The sequence below is a fragment of the Gopherus evgoodei genome, chromosome 17 (assembly GCF_007399415.2).
Source record: "Gopherus evgoodei ecotype Sinaloan lineage chromosome 17, rGopEvg1_v1.p, whole genome shotgun sequence".
Classification (NCBI taxonomy): Eukaryota; Metazoa; Chordata; order Testudines; family Testudinidae; genus Gopherus; species Gopherus evgoodei.
In genome coordinates, this window is record NC_044338.1 from 9,551,126 (window position 1) to 9,571,064 (window position 19,939).

At 46.4% G+C, this 19,939-nt stretch overlaps 1 protein-coding gene across 9 annotated transcripts in view; it reads left to right on the forward strand.

The window, feature by feature from the left end:
• The window catches only part of KSR1 (kinase suppressor of ras 1), a 118,195-nt gene that overhangs the window by 49,685 nt on the left and 48,571 nt on the right, over positions 1–19,939 (forward strand). For 3 of the 9 annotated variants that reach the window (XM_030536519.1, XM_030536521.1, XM_030536522.1), the window contains exon 1: positions 15,513–15,877. In XM_030536519.1, the coding sequence (XP_030392379.1) occupies positions 15,761–15,877 (117 nt within the window). In that variant the 5' untranslated portion in view covers positions 15,513–15,760. Of the gene's footprint in view, positions 1–5,963; positions 5,984–11,469; positions 11,611–11,991; positions 12,012–15,510; positions 15,878–19,939 lie in introns of those variants that run through there. The other 6 variants (XM_030536517.1, XM_030536520.1, XM_030536525.1 and 3 more) reach the window with 5 other exon arrangements.

Genomic DNA, 19,939 nt, shown 5'->3' on the forward strand with positions numbered 1-19,939 from the left:
TAACCTCAGTCTCACAAATGACCAATTATTCAAACTATTTCTCCTGGTTGCAGGAGGAGAATCACATTGTGAAAGTGATGATAGTGAAGCACGTCACCCTCCTCTTTAGGTTCTAATGCCTTCAGTGCACTGGAAATAACTTTGCAGTAGTTCAAAGGAGAAGAAGGAAGTGATGCAGTGCAATATACTGCAACTTATTCACCCTACCTGCTGTAGGGTGACCAGATGTCCCGATTTTATAGGGACAGTCCTGATTTTTGGGTCTTTTTCTTATATAGGTTCCTGTTACCCCCATCCCCTGTCCAGACTTTTCACATTTGCTGTCTGGTCACCCTAACCTGCTGTCGCTTCAAGATGACCCCCAGCCCCCCACGAACTCCTCAATCCCGTTAGTTTGTAACCTAGGGATTTGACTGGAAATGAAATATTGGTTCTCCCCTTCATGCAAAACTGGGTCCATCAACTTTTTTTTTTTTTTTAAACCCTTGAATGAGATACCCGGATGACTTTGAAATAAGTGTTCTGTGTTCCTGTTCGCAGATTCTCTGGGTGGCTGTAAAGGGAAACCTGTGCAATGCTTCCAAAAGACAAGCCTGGGAGCTTAAAGTCATAACGTGCTAGATACTAAAAGTCATGGTCCTAATAAAAAGATTGGATTTAGGGTAACAATCTGTAACCCACTAAGCCGCCCCCACCCCTGCCCCCTTCCTTATAGCTACAGGGGTGTTAATGGGCACTTCACTTTGAATGGTCCCTTTGAATATGTGCTAACTACTGAGAGATCTTGTATTTACTTGTGACATCTGAAGAAGTAGGGTTTTTTACCTAGGAAAGCTGATGCCCAAATAAATCTGTTTAGTCTTTAAGAGTCCACCAGACTCCTTGTTGTTTTTGTTGATACAGACTAATCTGGCTACCCCCTGATACTGTGACACTGAGGGCTTGTCTACATCAGAAAGTTGCAGCGCTGGTGAGGGAGTTACAGCGCTGCAAGTTAGGAGGTGTACACATCTGCAGGGCACCACCAGCGCTGCAACTCCCTGTTTGCAGCGCTGGCTGTACTCCCGTTTTGTCTCGGGTGTAGAGGATCCAGCGCTGGTGATCCAGCGCTGGTAATCAAGTATAGACACTTACCAGCGCTTTTCTTGACCTCCGTGGAATAAGCAGGTATCGCAGCATACCTGAGGAAGCCTCTGGTAATCAAGCTGGTCTCCTTCCCCGGCTTGCTCTCGCGTTCCCCGAACCCCGAGCAAGCAGGTCTCCTTCCCTGAGGTTTGCTGGGTGGTTCCGGGAACGCGAGAGCAAACCGCGGCGAAGCTGGTCTCCTTTCCCGGTTTGCTCTCTCGTTCCCCGAACAAGCAGGTCTCCTTCCCTGCGGTTTGCAGGGTGGTTCGGGGAACGCGAGAGCAAACCGCGGCGAAGCTGGTCTCCTTTCCCAGTTTGCTCTCTCGTTCCCCGAACAAGCAGGTCTCCTTCCCTGCGGTTTGCAGGGGGGTTCGGGGAACGCGAGAGCAAACCGCGGCGAAGCTGGTCTCCTTTCCCGGTTTGCTCTCTCGTTCCCCGAACAAGCAGGTCTCCTTCCCTGCGGTTTGCAGGGTGGTTCGGAGAACGCGAGAGCAAACCGCGGCGAAGCTGGTCTCCTTTCCCGGTTTGCTCTCTCGTTCCCCGAACCCCCGAGCAAGCAGGTCTCCTTCCCTGCGGTTTGCAGGGTGGTTCGGAGAACGCGAGAGCAAACCGCGGCGAAGCTGGTCTCCTTTCCCGGTTTGCTCTCGCGTTCCCCGAACCCCCCTTGAAGCCGCCCAACAGCGCTGCAGTGTGGCCACATCTAACACCACTTGCAGCGCTGGTTGCTGTAAGTGTGGCCACTCTGCAGCGCTGGCCCTATACAGCTGTACTAATACAGCTGTAACAACCAGCGCTGCAAAATTTTAGATGTAGACATGGCCTGAGTATCTTTGCCAGACCTGAAGAAGAGCTATGTATCTTGAAAGCTTGTCTGTCTCTCCAACAAAAGTGGTCTAATAAGAGATTACCTCACCATCTCTGTAAGATCCATATCTGTTTCTCACATGCTTTTAGTTTCTTTTTTTTTTATTTTGTTTTCTTTTTGCAGTGTGTGTTGTAGCAATGTTTATTCCAGGATATGAGAGAGACAAAGTAGGTGAGGTAATATATTTTATTGGACCAGCTTCTGGTGGTGGAAGGTACATGCTTTTTTGTGCTACACAGAACTCTTCAGGTCTAAGGGAGGAAGCAGTATCTGCGCTAAATAGAAGTAGGGGCAGATTGTAAAGCAAAAGGGGTAACACGTGTTGGAGGTGGTCACTTGAAATGAAGTGGGTCATTGCGTGTTAGATTATTGTGTAAAGGGGTCACCCAGTGTTGGTGCAATGCGACATTACCTCACCTGTCTTGTCTCTGTCATGCTTTTTTAGTGTGACTTGAGGGAGTAGTAAACTCAGCAGGCCAGGTTCTGACCTCTGACAGTAGTGTAAATCTAGAGTAATTTAGTGTGATTTGACATAGTCACTCTGAATATTCATTGCTGCGATTGGAGGCAAAGTTCTCCCCTCAGGTTTAGAAGGTAGGAGTGTAGAACTTGCCATATGGGCTCTTACCATTGGTTCAGCAAGTCCTGTATCCTGCTTCCAGGAGTGCCTATTATCTCTTGCTCCAGAAGACTCAACCTTCACCAGTTCTCTACCTTTCTTTTTGTGCTCTGTACCTGGTGCATCATGGAATTCCTTCCCAGTCAGTTTCTGCCTGAAGCAAGCTATGTGCCTGCCCTTATCTAAGCCATGCATAACTCTGAATATATTGGGTCATAAAATAATCCAGCCCTTTAAAACCTCTAGCTACAATACTTCACTTGATGACTGGCTGGCTCCTTGAATTGCACAAATAGGCAAAGATTCCAGGCTGTGTGAAGAAGTATTTGCACATACCCATATTTATTTTTTTTATCCCAAGTGAAGTCTTACAGAATTTAACAGCATCTTCTAGGGAAGGGAAACTGTTTTAAAGTGTTTGACTACTTGGCTGAGTGAAGCGAGGCCTTCCACTGAGCTTGATGGCATGTCTCTGGTTTTGAATGCCACATCAATCAATTACAAAATGTCAGGGAATGTTCTAAGCATCAGTAGCGCCCCCCTGATTCCCCCCCCCCAATTGATTTTGGTGAAACCAGGAGGAGGAAAAGGGGAGGGGGCAGGGCAAACCCATCAGCTTGAACCAAGTCTGTAATTATCTATAGATCAAAGAACTCTCTGACTTCAGGCATTGGTGAAGCAGCACCTGTGCAAACCACTAGCATAGAGAGGGTCAACTTTTATAAGCCATGACTTTCTCCTGCTTGAAACCAGGATAAAGCCACTGGTGCAAATAGGAATTCCAGGATTTCAACCCATGCAGTAATCAAGAGCCCTAGACTCACAGCGAAAGCCTAATGGGAGGGAGTGTGGCCTAGTGAATAGGGCACTGGACTGGGACCCAGGAGAGCAGGATTCTATTCCCAGCTCTGCCACAGACATGCTGGGTGATCTTGCAGGTCATTGGCTTCTGGTTTTCCCCATCTGTAAATTGGTGGTGATGATGCGTCTCCTCTTAGCAGGGCATTTTGAGATGTATGGAGGAAAAGCACTATATGAGAGAGAGAGAGAGAGAGAGAACTAGAACTAGAGCTAGGTAACAGTGTGGATTGATTGCACTCCATTTGGGTTGGTATTAACAGAATGGTGAAGGCTCAATAACTTGCAAGAGTTAGAGACTGACTTAATATATATTTTTTTGGTCTTCAAAGACTTTTGGAATAAGATGTCATGATCCAGTTATGAATAAAGCATATTTGAGTCAACTTCTGTGGAAGAGACACTTGGTCTCGTGTCTGAGAGCCTTTGGTTAGGGGCCATAACGCTGTGGTTCTTTTGTTACATTCTATTTTAACTTCTCAGAGAATGAAACTTCTGATCAGTCAGAGTCCCGTGGTTTGAAGAATTCAGTGCCACAATTTGAAGACTGAATTCTTCCAAGCAGTATTTGCAAGCTCCAGGTTTGAAAGGCTCTTTTGAATATTGCATTTTGGGTGTCGGTAAATTTAATTTCACACATGCGGTCTCTGCGAGAGTCTGAGAGTCCTTGTATGTCCTTGGTTTGGTTTGTATGTTTGCTGACACTCCCAACTGTTAGTTTTGATGTCATTGTTAGCAGCAAGCTTGTGTCTCTAGAGGTTGAACTAGTTTTGTATGTATATTAAATTTTTTTTTTTTTTTTTTTTTTTAAAAAGCAAGCCTGGGAATTTTCCCCTAAACATACCGGGCCCAATTTTTGATTATGCTAAGGCCTCTTTAAAACTCCTTTTTATATTGTAACATGGATGTCTGTTATATTGGTACATGCTTTAAGGTCCCTGTATCCTGCCAGAGTAGTACAAAACGGTGCCTTGTATTTTCCCTCAAATGAGAATCTGGCACCATGGACATCAAGCAAACTGAATGGAAGAAGAGAGATGGCATCTAAGTCGAAGCAGTTATTCTGTGCTGCAGATTATTATCCTCCTCACCTCCTTCCCCCATTTTGTTTATTTCCCACCCCCGTTTGGTGGTTGTAGTCTGCATATGTTACCACTTAGTAGGTTTTGCTGTTACGCTGTAAAGGATTAATTTGTTGGCACACAGGTAGCGGAAAAGGTTACTACTGGTTTTATCTCTAATTTTGTGGTTGGAGATACGCACTGTACTTGTGGATTTTTATTTGCGTCACTGAACCCAAAAGTTTTTATTTTGTATTCTCAGAAATTGATTTTGTAACCGCTCAGCCATGGAAGCCAAACCATGCAGTTTAGTGAGAACTCTGAGTGGGAAATAACAAAAAGAGATTCATTGTGAGGGGAGAAAATGCAAATTTAATATTTTATGGAAGGAAAAAATCATCTCCGAGCTGAATATCCCTGCAGTGGAGATGTTCCAGGCAATCCAGGCTCTGTGATCGATCCCTGTAACGTTGGAGTGCTTCTCAATCTGTAATGTAATTCTCCTCACAATACCACGGTGAGGTTGGTGATTTTGCTCGTAGCTTGCCCTAACCGTCTCATTGTACATTCCTGCAGTGAAATGCACTAGTACCAAGTGAGACCCTGTGCTGTGGGAACTAGTATGCTGCGGGAACGAGATGCAAGCCCTATCCGGTTAGGCACTGTACAGGTGCAGTCAGATTGCCCATACCCCAGAGAGCTCGCACAGACTCAAGGGACAAGCCAGAAAAAGGGTAGGGAAACAGATTGTAACTTGCCCAGAGTAGAATCCAGGTCTCTTGACTCCCAGTCCAGTACCCTATCTCTGACCTAGACCTTACCGTGCTCACAAAAGGTATCTCAGTTACACTGATGTTGAAGAGGAGGGTTTTTAAAATTTACAGCCTGACTTTTGGAGAGGCTGAGTCCCACTGACTTAATAGGAATTGTGATTGCCCTAAAACCCAATGCTGTGTTCCCATTGATGTTTATGGGAGTTCTTTCGTACACTTTGATAGGAGCAGGCTCGCACCCTAAGCTTGTATGGATGGGTTTTCGTAAAAGGAAGGATGAAATGTGTCCAGAGCAGAATGAACGCGTCGACCCAAGATCACCTGATAAAATCTACACGCTAGCGAGAATAAGAACAAGGCTACATATTTTCACTATTATGGGAAAATACATCAGGCGTGCTTAATTCATTATTTGGCACGTGTCCTGCAGTCTGTCTGAGGAGCTGGACTGTTGATTCTGCTCTCAGCTCTCACTATTGGCCAGGTCAGTTTCAAACCTACTGGGCAAACAGAATTTCTTCCCTCTCCAGGTGCTCTGCTACCTGGAGGTATGCCAAAGAATGGAGAAGAGCTGAGCTGACCTGGAGGAAGGACAGGATGAACCGCATCCTGGTGCTGACTTGCTGTGAATTACCCTGCAGCGCTTTTCAGAAATGCAGTTGTCTGGCCTTGGTTGATACTAGTGAGTGAAACATGTATATCCACAGCCAGCCCCTACCGCCAGTGTTTGTTAATTAGGAGTGGCCCTTGTGGAAATGTATTATTCTAGCTGTTTTCCTGTGCTGTCTGAGGGCTTGTCTACATCACAAAGTTGCAGTGCTGGTGAGGGGGTTACAGCACTGCAACTTAGGAGGTGTACACATCTGCAGGGCATCACCAGCGCTGCAACTCCCTGTTTGCAGCGCTGGCCGTACTCCCGTTTTGTCTCGGGTGTAGAGGATCCAGCGCTGGTAATCAAGTGTAGACACTTACCAGCGCTTTTCTTGACCTCCGTGAAATAAGCAGGTATCCCAGCATACCTGAGGAAGCCTCTGGTAATCAAGCTGGTCTCCTTCCCCGGTTTGCTCTCGCGTTCCCCGAACCTCCGTGCAAGCAGGTCTCCTTCCCAGCGGTTTGCAGGGTGGTTCGGGGAACGCGAGAGCAAACCGCGGCGAAGCTGGTCTCCTTCCCCGGTTTGCTCTCGCCTTTCCCGAACAAGCAGGTCTCCTTCCCTGCGGTTTGCAGGGTGGTTCGGGGAACGCGAGAGCAAACCGCGGCGAAGCTGGTCTCCTTCCCCGGTTTGCTCTCGCGTTCCCCGAACCTCTGTGCAAGCAGGTCTCCTTCCCTGCGGTTTGCAGGGGGGTTCGGGGAACGCGAGAGCAAACCGTGGCGAAGCTGGTCTCCTTCCCCGGTTTGCTCTCGCGTTCCCCGAACCCCCCTTGAAGCCGCCCAACAGCGCTGCAGTATGGCCACATCTAACACCACTTGCAGCGCTGGTTGCTGTAAGTGTGGCCACTCTGCAGCGCTGGCCCTATACAGCTGTACTAATACAGCTGTAACAACCAGCGCTGCAAAATTTTAGATGTAGACATACCCCCAGAGTCTCTCATCTCACCCTTCTTTTTTTATAGGCTTTTAGTTTGGATTCAAAGTCTATAGGTCTTGCTGTGTCAAGCTGCCTCTGGGTTTAGATTGATCACCCATCAATTGCAGGCGTGACTTTCAGCGTTGAACCTGGCTTTGATCTTCCTTCTGTTGTCCTTTTCTTTTTAGGGTGGATGCTCCTTACTTTGTTTAGGGCTGTTGTCTAGGTCTTCAGCCGTTGGTATTTGAACTTTATCTCATCAGGACAGGCTGGGGCTGGAGGTTGATCCCGTCATTCATACATACCTCATTCACGCATCTAAACTAAACTAATAAGATGACAGCAGGGTTTGCAAAAATGAAGGTTGGTTGGAGGAAGCTTTTACAAAATGGAGTGAGTGTTTTAAAATGGGGTTTGAATTACAATATGGAACAGAAGTTACAGTGTAGGCAAGTGTAGTGAATGGTGAACAGAAGTTACATTAATAAAGTGAACAATTAAAAACAATTTCATTTATCAGTTCTACAACTCAACTGCAATCTAAATTCTGGAGGGATTGCTTTCAGTCCAGAATGATATCCCAGCTACTCCGTGTACAGTAATAACATGCAAAAATGCGAGGCTCAGGTGTGTGTGTGTGTGCGTGTGTGTGTGTGCGTGTGCGCATGCGCTTTATAAATCTTCAAAAGTACTTCTGAAGATTTATAAAGCAGAACAAATACAATCCAGTGACGAGACAGTCAGACAAACTGCAGCATATCGTGATGGCATGAGGAAAAAATATATTCCAACAAGTAACCTATTAAAAATTGAAACTGAGACGCTAGTGGGCAAATATTTGTAAACTGAGTTTTTTCGACAGCTCATTTCTGTCCTCTCTGACTGTGACTCAGGGATAAATAGGAGAGCTCCCTTTATATAGGCTCTCTTGGTCTGAGGGGTGTGTGGGAGAGTGCGTACAGTCATCCCTTAAGTTAATCAGCCTACTGCACTGGCTCACCACTTTATGACTGTCTCCTCTCTGCTTTGAGCCAAGGCTGAAGTCAGGAACAGAGCCATGTGCACGAGTGACCCGAAGAACTTTCCGTTTAGCGCTGTAAGTGGTAACTGACTTGGCTCCTTTCCCTTGACTCAGCATGGCCGTTCTTTGGCATTAATTTTCTAATTTCTAACTACTAATTTTCTAAGTCTTTTGACTTCAGAAGTCTCCTGTGGTTTGACAAACTGCTGGCTCTCTCTGGCAGCTGCATGTGGGCAGCTTGTGGCTGGAAGACTGACCGGTAAGGCAGGGCTTTCACGGTCCAGTTGAACAGCATTCGTGAATCCTGTATTGCTTTGGTGTATTGCAGTTCCCGGGATTGCTTTCCATGCAAAAGGAGTCACACAATCACTTTAAAACAGAATGATCTGGCTCTCTGAGTGAGGGTGGGCGTTTGTGGGGCAAGGAATAAGAGGAAAAATGCCCAGTGCTGAAGAAGGATCTAAACCACAGGGGCTGCAACAGATCTCCTCTGCCATCACCATGCTGGCCTATGGGCTGGAATATCTGATGTTGCTTCTGTGCACACCTGAATGGAGAACTGGCATCAGTGGATCTATGCAGTCATGGATCTGTAACCACCTCTTTCACGCTGTGTGCCATCCTAGCTCACACTAGTTTAGATGCCCTCTGCAAAGCACTCTGAATACGGAGGTCCCCCTCACACCCTGTAAGGCCAGTCTTCCAGTGGCACTGCTGTAAATGGCGCAGAGGACAGGCTGTTGTAGGAAGGGAATGCACCAACGTGCTGCCCACCCACCCCAAGCAGAGGTTTGTTGGCCTGACTATTGGAACGTTACACTGGACAGTGTTCAGATGTTCCTAGAAAGAGACCTAGAAAATGTAATACCATTTTAAAAAGAACAACAAAACCCCGCCCCCAAGATCTTTTAGCTGAGTCCTGTTTGTCTCTGTTTCAGTCCAAAGCAGTGAAAGCCCGCCATGCCTGAACTTAACAGAATTCATCTCCCTTTTAAAAACCACGAGATGGGGGAATTCTGGCCCTACTGATGTCAATAGTAAAACTCTCATTGACTTCAGTACGGCCAAGGTTTCATCCTATAATGGGATCAGTTGATGCCTGGTCATGTCTGGCTTGCGCTTCTTGCCAGGAGCATGCCCATTTAAACTTTTGAGGGTGCTTTCCTGCTGAGTAGGGGGTTTCTCTGTCCCAGAAATACATAACTGCCGGGTCATTTGTATCAGGACCATTGTTTAGATGTGTTAGGGTAGAGAGTACAACTGAGAGCGGGGGCTCCATTGTGCAGCCACTGTACAAATGCACAGTAAGACAAGCCTTTGCCAACCAGAAGCTTACATTTAAATGACCTGATCCTGGGAAGAGACCTACACAAGCAGACCCCTGTGGCCACATGGCGCCCCACTGACTTACGCACAGCATCATGCGTACATGGGTCCGCTCCATGTTGTTTATTTTTGCAGGATCAGGGCAGGACAAAGGATGGGAGAAAGTCATTATCATCCCTGTCTTACAGAATGGGGGTTGAGGCAGAGAGCAGGATCACAAAAGTGGGTCTAGTGCTCCAAAGTCTCGTTCAGAGGTCATGACCTTCCTTGCAAAGGTTCCTAGTACTCCGTTAGCTCCAGTTGAAGTGCGTGCTCGTCGGCCTTTCTGAAAATCAGGCTCCACGTGCCTGACGTCATCTTGCAAAATTGTGGTTGTTTGGTTTTATTTTTTAGGATACTGCAGCTCCCATTTGCACAGCATGCTATCCGGGGAGTAGCGTATCTGACACGGCTATCTCTGGGCTCACCGCATGCTAGCGTCTGGATCTCTCACTCTTAGTCGCATCAAACTGCGACCAGAAATTTAAAACAAAAAAAACCCTTGAAAATTTCACAGGACTGCTAGTTTCTGACCTGAGACGTATATGTGTGGGCAGCGAAACCCCGCATTTACACCAGATAGCTGTGCATAGTCAGATTACTGGTAAAATAAACCAGCAGCTAGTTTACAGGAAAGCATAATCCAGGAATGCAGGTCTGCCGTGTGTTGCCAATGGCTGCTTACTATTTTAATACAGCTTTATTCTTCAGATGGCTCTGTTGCTAGAATACTGCCAGCTTAGATGAAATCTTTCATGTATTGTTTCAGATGATCCTTATGCTAGGAGTGGTACATATACAATTTAAAAAAAAATCCTTGTCTTAAAGACTTTATAGTCTAAATAGTAATACTAGTAAATAAGTCACCTGTGTCACCAAAGAGACCCCAAAGTAGCATTAGGACGTCCCTGCCTTATTCAGGACAGTCAGCAGGAGGCAATATCATTCTAAACCAGTGGACAGGTCAGAGGTACACACCAGCCTTTCAGCAAAGATGAAACATAATGTCTGTTTTCCCTTAAGCATTTGTTACACCCTCTCTCTGGGGATGGATTAGATCAGTGGTTTTCAACCTTTTTTCATTTGCAGGCCCCTAAAAGAACTTCAAATGGAAGGGCAGACCCCTTTGGAAATCTTAGACCTAGGCCGCCTGGGGGGTCTGTGGGACCACAGGTTGAAAACCACTGGATTAGATGATCTAATCAGTCTTTCCCATCTGTAACTATGATTTTTATGCATGCCATTACATCATGCAGACATGTAGTCTGAAAATATTTCCAGTGGAAACTTAAGAGACATTAAAGAGGACAAGAAATGCATGTTTGTTTTTTCTTTTAATTATAAATCTGATCTTCCCTTGAATGCTAAAATTATTGTGCTTTACTGTAGACATGTTTTGGTTAATAAAACTCAGACTAAATTGTTTTGAGGTAGTGTTTTTTGTTTAGAAGTCTTTGAAGCTTTTGTCTGCCCTCTAGGGATGTGTGAAGTAGAAACAATGAAAAATCTCTTTTGAGGTTTATTTTATGTTACGAAAAACATAGAATATTATTTGTGCCTTTTCTGTGTGTTCTCTCAACTCTTGTAGCAAAATTGAGATTGTCAGGCACTGGAAGCGTTTGGTGTTTTGAGTCCAACTTAATTTTTATTCTTTAAATAATTATTTGCCTTGAAGTAGAGGCCAGAGATCCCAACCAGAACATGTCCCTGTTGTTCTGGGTGCTGTACAGAGTTCTAGGAAAACGCTTCCTGCTCTGCAGAGCTCACAGTCTAAATGTGGACCAGATGCTGTAAATGGGTGTAACCACCACATGGAAGGAATGGATGAGGGTAACCACAACAGGAACATGCAGTCGTGGGGAAGTGTAGACCAGCTGTGTGCACAGTTTTCAGACAGAAGGCAACGATCACTGCTTATTATGTATGTGGTATATTTTGGGTGAAGTTAATCACTGTAGGCAACTGTCTTTTCGTGATGGTTTAAAGAAGGTTCGTACAGGAATGGAAACCTCCTGCCCCTTCCTCTCCCCCCCATCTAGTGAAGCCACAGGGGGAATCCAAGTGCCTGCTTAGGTGGTGGTGGCGGCTTACTTATTTGCAATCCAATAGTACCTACGAGCCCCTGTCAGACCGGGACCTATTGCACTAGAACAAAAAAAATCAGTCCCTGCCCCAAAGAGCTTTCAACTGTAACCATTCGCTTTCTGGATCCCAACAGGTGAAACTGGTCCGCTACATCAACAGACAGCGGCAGTGTAAGCTGAGCGTGCCCCTGAATGACAGGACAGTGGAGCTCAACAGCTACCCAAGATTCAACGACTGGTTAGACCTCGTCAATGTAAAGAAAGAAGTTGTACAGGTAAGGGACAGATCCACCGGTACAGAGCATGCCTGCCTCTTCAGTGCTGGATTTCCTGACTGCCTGCTGGTGTAATTCAGATTCCGAAAGTTATGTAAAGCAAGGGGCTTTTTGCAAATGATTTGCATGCACCTTTATAAAATGATTTGGCTCAGACAACAATACTAATACTTTGGGTTGGAGCTGCGTAACTCAGCTTTGAAGTGTGCTTGATCTGAAACACACACACACACGTACCAGTACCAGTCCAGATAATAACTGTCTCTTTAAGAAGCACCGGATCTTCTGTATCACATGTTGGCAAGCATACCTGCTCTCTTCCTGGTTCAGACCTGAATGAGAGGAGATCAAACAGGTTTTGCAACATGTTGTTTCCAGCTCCGTGGGCAGCAGCAGCTCTGGTAAGAGGCCGGGTCGGCACTTCCCAAGTCCTCTCTCTCACCTGCTGATGAGAAGAAAAGATTCTTCTTCTCTCCTGCCTGAAGTCCCTCTTTCCCCATCATCCCTATGCAGAGGAGTGGGGAAAATCCGCCCCCCAACTACAAGATGGAGGTAGAGCTCCAGTTGAGTTGCTTACTGTGAATTGGGTACCTTAATATCTTGCTACGTTTATGGATCAGATTCACCTTTCTCCCACCTGCTACTCTGCTGGACCAGGGACTGCCTGTAACCTGGTCACCTGGTATAGTTCAGAAACACCAGCCTCCAAACAGGCCAGATATCCACCTGCACCTCACACTGCTGGCTTCAAGTGGGCTGGAGACCCCTCTGTACCTGATACAGGCTGGGAAGGTGACTTCAGGTTATAATCTTGTATACTGAAAGATTGTAATGTTGCAATTAAAATACCTGCCAGGGCAGACTTGAGCTTGTGGGGTCCTCTCCTGTAAACGGAGAAAAGAGCGGGATTCAAGGGTGGAGTTATTCCCCTCATTTTTGTACAGATTCTGCTCTCAGCACCAGCGCTGTAAATTGGCAGCTGCTTTACTGAGCTCTGTGGGTCAAAAACTCTGGTGTAAATCTGCCTTCCTTTGGAGTTGTGCCATGGGGCTATACCAGTTTACACCACCAGAGAAGTTGGCTCAATGGATCTAGAGTTCCACTGATGTAAGAGAGAGCAGAGACTCCCATTAATCTAGCCTTGATTGTGGCACACCCGAAGGATTCCTATTTTCGTGGGTTCAGTGAGTAAAGTCTCTGGGTCAAACTGAAGTTGAGGCATAGCAGACCAGACCCAGACTCCCTTGGTCTGACTCCTCAGAGGTCCTGAGCACTCATAGCTGTAATTGAAGTCAGTAGGTGCTACAGGTGCTCAGACCTGAAAACCAGGCCTGCGGTGTGTGACCCCAGAAGAGTGTGGACCCTTTTATAATTTAATTCTCTCTGCTTGAGAAACCCATGGCAGCCTGATAGCCCCCTGAAGTAGGCAGCGAGCCAGTTACGACCGTGAACCTCCCATCTAGTGCTGGCTCTGTCTGTTAATGGCAAGAGCATACATGCTTTTTCGTATCCACTGGATTATGGGGAGATTTATGACTGCAGGAAACTGACACCAAGTTTGTCACTTGGGGCTGGGCTCTGCCGGTCTTGCATGGGTCAGTGAGCACTTGCTTGCAGGAGCAGTGCCATTGGCTTAACAGGGTCTGTTCCTGGGAACGTTCAGGAACGTACATGCCGCCCAGCACTAAGCGAACAGCTTGATGTCGATTCCCAGTGATTGCAAAACTAATAATCCAATGAATATGGATAAGCAGTGAACGCTCTTCCTGGTTTTGGCAGCTCTGGGCAAATCCCGAGGTCCTAGTTCAGCTTTCACATGATCCTTTCTCCAGCAAAAGATTTCCTTGACTCCAATAGGAATAAAGATTGAATGAAAACGGTGGGTGGGTGGGTCTAGCTGGTGTTTATGGAGTTACTCCAGGTTCACATTGCTATTAAAAGGGCAGAATCTGGCCCAGTGGTGTGACTTCAGCACTGGGCCTTGCTGTTTTATGTAGAACGTAGGTGGTTTATCGATAGTTCATTGATTTGGGCATTACTGCCCTAGGTGCAGCAGCTGCAACGGTGCAGTCTGTTCCTGGGATGGAGCTGCCAGGTTGTTTGTTTGGTTTCTGTGGTAACTGGAACTTGCACAGAAATTCTTTTTGCCTAAGGAACTCATTGAAAACCCCTTTACAGTGCCTGCAGAAAGGAGGGGGAAGCACCTTCCACACCCTATCCTGGGCATTTCAAGGCATCTGCATGGTTGCTAGGATCGTGAGCAAATATGTCTGTTCCACACCCAGAAGAGCCAACTTTCTTACTGCTTACTGCTGTTCATTGCTGTCTCCAGTCCTCTTGGAAAGAGACAAACCAGGTGGTTCTTGCTCCCACCATCAGAAATACCAGCATGCTGTGCAGCATTTATTTAAATTGCTTTTTGATCCCAATTCTCCTTCTCCTCCTCCTCCTCCTTGGTTCTGATCCCATTTCATTGCCAAAGGTTATTAGTTTTCTCATGCCGCCGCAGTTGTTTTGAGTAGCATTGAGATGAGCTGCGCAGGAAATGCACAGCAGAGTCTATCCAGTTTGACTTTTGCATGGGCTTGTGGGAATGAAGTGAGAGCTGCAGTTTTGGGGGCGGGGGGAGGAGGAAAGACCTGGACTGCTACTCCAAAGAGGATTGTACAAATCTCAGTTGGCTTTTCGCAATTGGTGGCGGTGGTTTTTCGTCGTCCTTTTCTCTCTGCTTAGACAATAGCAGTTAATGAAATCAGTTTAGCTTTAGTTGATAAGCTGATGGGGCTTTAATGCCTGGGATGTAAACAATGCAGGGGGCTGTTTTGTCTGTTTTGTGATGAGTTGGCAACTAGAAATTGTACACAAATCATGGGACCATTTCTGTTAGGTTCTGGTTTCATAAAAGCTTGTTTTTATAGAACCTGAAATGTATCTACATTGGAGCAGAGTGCTTTGAAAACAGAGTCAGAAGAAGGGTGCTATGCAGGGCTCCGTGTTGTTGTATATGTAACATCTTTAGGGATGTTTTCCTGTAGTGTTCTACAGAATGCAGTGCCTGTGATTTGCTGGGGAAGAGTGGCTGAGGGAGTCCTCAGGCAGCATAGCCTAATGGATAGGGTGCTGCATGGGGAGTCAGGAGAGAGAGATTCTGTGATGTTGGGTGAATTGCTTCCCTTTTCTGTGCCTCAGTTTGCCTTTCTGTAAAATAGGGATAATGAGACTGGATTTCCTTTTTGTAACAGTCTTTGAGAATCCTTGCTGAAAAGTACCTGTATGAAACTTTTTCATAAGTGCCTACGTGACTTCTGCTATGAAGTGCCTAAATCTTCCTTTCTAAAAGGATTTAGGCATTTAAATCAATTAGCTGCTTTAATGTTTTTTTTTTGTTTTTTTTTACCCAGAATCCCACTGATGCTTTTGAAAAATGTACCCTTTGGGCCACAGCTTAGTGGCTCCAACAGAAATCGGGGCCCCATTGAATCAGGCACTATCTTGGCACAGGGTGAGACAGTCTCTGCCCTGAAGAGCATATGAACGAAATAGAGAAGACCGACCATAGTGTGGGAAGGAAAACAGATGCCTAAGGAGGTGAAGTAACTTGCTCCAGGGCACCCCGTAGGTTGGCAGTGACACAACCCAGGGCTTTTTGGCTGCTAGCTTGGTGCTGTACCCATTGGACCAAGCAAATAAAGGGCTTGTGCTCATGTTACATTATGTGAATGGTCACATGCTCTTTTCATTTCTATTGCTGCCAGATATCCTGGTGATGTGCTAATCTGGGATGTAGCACTTGGACAACCAGTATTCTTAGAAGGAGCTCTCAGCTTTGGAGGATGCTAGTCCACCCCCCACACTCTGAGCAGCCTTCTCCAGAAATAAAAGCTGCTGTGCAGTGAAGCACAAACTCCCAGGCGCTCCTGTCAGAAATAGAGCCCCGGTTCTAATTTAAAATATTTGCTGACTCCTCCAGTCCAGCGCAAAGCCTATTTTTTGCTCACTGACACTAGTCCAGCCATCAAGAGCTTTCAAGCGGCGCAGTATCAGAATGGCTGTCTCTTTTTTCCTTTTCCCTTTGAACGCCTGTATTTAAAACCAGAATAATGTCCGCCTGTCAGATCCTTTAGCTCTGGGAGAGATTACAGTGATAACAATGCACTGTTTATGGCGTTGGGCAACAGCTAAAACTCCAGTGAACGTGGAAACCAGTGAGCCAGTAATGCTGCGGAGCGTGAGAGGACTGTTTGGTGCTGGGTTTGCAGGCGCTGAGGTAGGTGGAGAATAGAAGCCTCCAATTTTTTGCTCCACAATGCACATTTTGTGAGGGGTAAGTCACTCGCGTAACAGCAAATTTTTGTAGAAGCCAGTTGCAGGGTTTTTTATTTTATTTTATTTTTCTCCCCTGCCGTGTGCCCTCCCCCTCTACCATGTAAATGGGGTAAGTTGGCTAGTTTGAGGCAGCTCTGCTTTGGAATGGGGATATTGTCATGGTGTGTTTGTTTATTTTTTAACACTTTCTAGGAACAGGCTGAGAAGATTTCTGATGGCTAAGTGCTCCGGGAAGGGGCTAGCCTTAGCCAAGTGCATGTGCGAGGAGTGCCATATCTTCCATGCTTTGGAGAACATGTACTTTGAACACGTGAGACTGGACAAAATGCTAGGAAAATACAGGGCATAATCCTGTCTGGACTGTGAATTGGCATGGATGGTCTAATGCAGGAGTTCTCAGCTGGAAGCTGTGAATCCCAGGAGGGTAGGGATCAAGTGTTGGGAGGGGGGTGTGATTGCCCCGCCTTTTGCATAGCGTTAAATGGGGGGTAAATCTCTGTAAAATGGGGGGGGGGGGTGTTTCTGGGGTAAAAAGGCTGAGAGTCACTGATCTCATCGATCTTTTCCACTTGAACTTCCATGGTTTGTTTTTCATTTAAAAGAAAATGAGTCAGTGTGGTTTTTGTTTTTTTTTTCTTTTGGTGTGAGAAAAATCCCTGAGGATGCTTAATTATGTTGCTTGCTCCCTGCACCTTTTTGTTGCAGACTTAAAGGTAATTGAAGAAGATGGCTGCCTCATTATCATCTTGCCAGACATGTCTGAACTGGCCCTGCTCTGCCCTCACAGGGGTTGTAGTCAATCAAACCTTGAAGTCTGTTTTTAGTGTTAACTGGCAGCCTATTGTAGACGGAGTGTTGAGATTGCATTAAACCGGCAGTCCCCAAACTTTTTGGAGTCATGCCCCCCTCTTGCCCCTGTCTGCCCCCCAGCTGGAGCTAGGAGTGGGGCTGCAGCTGGTGGGGGGGGGGGGGTCGGGGAGAAATGCAGCCAGGGCTAAGGGGGCTGAGGCTGGTACTGCAGCTGGGGGTGGGTCTGGGGCCAGGAGCAGGGGTTGGGAACTGAATCAGTACTGAGGCTGGGGGAGGCAGGAGTGAAGCCACAGATGGGCCGTGGTGGAGGCTGGCAGCCAGGCCCATGGCCAGGTGCAGAGCTGTGCCAAGGCTGGGAACAGGGGCTGGGGCTGCAGCAAAGTTAATGGCAGGGTGCTGGCCTGGGCCTGCTCCCACCTTGAACATTCCTCTGTGCCCCACAATTTGGAGATCTCTGCATTAAACAAACACGTCTCTCACCGCAGGGCTTCCAGGAGGATCAATGGTATGAATGGCAGGTCTGGTTTGTAACAATTCTGCTTTGGGAATGTCTAGCAAAACCAGGGCATTCCTTTCAATCAGTGTTGTTTACTTGTGAAACCTAGTTTGTTGCCCTTACATCTTTCTGATCAAGGTAGGGGGCATGGAATTCGATGGGAGCGGTGTGGTTCCTTTTTTAAACCCTCAACAGGGATCAGGCAAAGCAGAGAGGACAGGCTGGCAGGAAAGGAGCCTTTCTCTGTTTGGTTCGTGGTTGGACTGATCTGTGCATGTTTCAGGTTCTTCTGGTTTCTTGCAGTTTGTGTGACCCCTGGGGGGCCTGGCCTGAGGGACATTTTTGGTATCTGAAGAGGCTGAGCTATTAATTTTATCGTATGGCGGATGGCTACACATTGCACTCTGTGGGAAGAACAAGTGCATTGAGCAAAGAATTTGCCTCCATTTCTCTGCAGCATTCCCTTCCCTGGAGCATAGGTCAGGCTGCAGGAGTGGATTGGTTCAGACCGATTGTGACCAGTTTGTAATTGACTGTCCTCCCTGTCTGGGGAGATTGTAGCTTTTTGCACAGTGCATTTTTAGCTTGGGAATGGAAAAGCAGCAACTGGAGCTCTGTTTCCCCATGAAGACCTTTCATTTGAATGGCGTATTCCTGTTCCGTCTCCAACTTCAAGGTCATGTTACAGTTGCCATCCTACCCATCAAGGAGACCTGAATGGGACTTCTTCGAGAGCCATTAACTCTGTAGCCTCAGGGGATTGCTGTGAGGAACATGAGGGAACTACTGCCCCCTCTCCTCGACTCCATAGCACATCGTTTCTCCACAGGTCAGGACAACTCTGCCATTTGGCGGGAGCTTCCCTACTAGGTCACCACGCAGTCTTTGGAAGAACAGACCCTAGCAGCATGGACTTCTCCACCCATCTCCATTCTATTCAACATTAGCTTTGCAGTGGGGAAGGTGAAGTGGCTCCTCTCTTTACAACATGAAAAGTTTGCAACAGGGGGTTAAACTCAGTCCAGTGCCAAGCACCAGCACATGGCCCAAGTGCCACTTATAGTGTTGAGACATCGGGCAAATTTTAACCTTAAATGAGGCTCCTTCATAAGCACTATACCTGGCTGTATCCAGTCAGCAGGTGAGACTCCCTTGGGACGTCACTATCTCTCTTCTCCAAAAGATTGAATAGTGGTATAAGATGAAGGACTTAGCTTCATCTCTCCACCCAGCAATCCCATGCTTTTCTAAACAGAGGGCTGCTGATTGATCCCATCTGCAGCCTGTGGGACGGCAGGGCATCACCATGATCAAAGAGAGACTTGCCCAATCTTGACTGTGACAGCACAAGGAATCTAGAGACTTCTTAGCAAGATGCCATATACATATGTGGTAACGGCAAGCTTCCTTGTCTGTGACTCCTCCCATGTACAATAGGAGGCCATGTCCACTAGTTCATTTCGCAGTTTGGGCAAGGGCTTTCCACCTCTGTCTGTATGAGAGATTTAGTAGCTGAAGGGGAGAGTTTGCACCAGACCCAAACCTGGGCAGATCCAGTTTAGAGTGATCTATGAACATCATTTGAGGCTTCCTAGAATGGCCATTAGAATATTGTGTTTTTTTTTTTAATGTGAACTGACCAGAGAGCTAATACTTTTAAGGTCGGTCTGTTGCCTTTCTTTTTCTGCACTGGAGCAGCCAAGGCAGAATAAAAGCTAATTTCACCAAGAGGATATTCAGAGCACCGTCGTTCACATGCTTTTGCTTAGGGTCACCAGCAGGACTTTAAGCACCTGATATAATGGGCTTCTATCTAGCATCTGCTTCTTTGCCAAGCCAGCTATCTTCCAGGAATGTATTGATTAAGAAAAGGGCATTTGGGGCCTTGACAGATGTCCAGCTTTGTAAAGGTAGCACCCATATGGAGGTGAGGAACAGGTCAGGTCACTTTAGCAGAGCTGGTAGAAGAAATTTGTTTCCAGGTTGGGGTTGGAGACGTGTGTGTGTGAGAGACACACATCACTATATTTACTATAGGGAATTTTTGCAAAAACTATCCCAACATTGCTAATATCTGTATGGATCCATGACATATTTTTTTTCAAACATGTGGGTGGCCCTGGTGCTGACAACCAGTTTCTGTGCCAAACGGGAGCTAACATGCTGTGAAACACTTAGTCACACAATAAGACAGAGCTGCCTTTTGTAAACCTTAGGGTAGAAAGGGTTTCTTAGTATCTGCTTAGTCTTCATGTGAGTTTTGCTGAAGATTTTGCAGATTTTTATAGGGAGTTAAATGCTATGGTATTTTGTGGCGGGGAAAAAATCCTAATGCATTGCTAATTTCCACTATCCTCCATGTACAGGTGTTCCAGATACCAGAATACTGAGGGCTTGTGCGTCATGGAGTTAATCTGGAATAGCTATTCTTCTTTGAAGCCACACCCCACTTTATCTGCAAATAACTTCATGTATAGATGAGCCTGAAAAACATAGCTCTCCCTCAGGTGGAATTCACCTGTGGGCAGAAAACCAACACATTGTCTAGACATAATGTAAGCCCTCTCTGGAGGAGTGATGGACTGGTGATGCTGAAGGCTGTGGTGAATTTCACTCAGTGGCTGATTTAGAGGAAGTGTTGGCTGGCTTGTTTGAGGTTCTGAGGGTTGACACTCTCTTTTTTTTTTTTTTTATTTG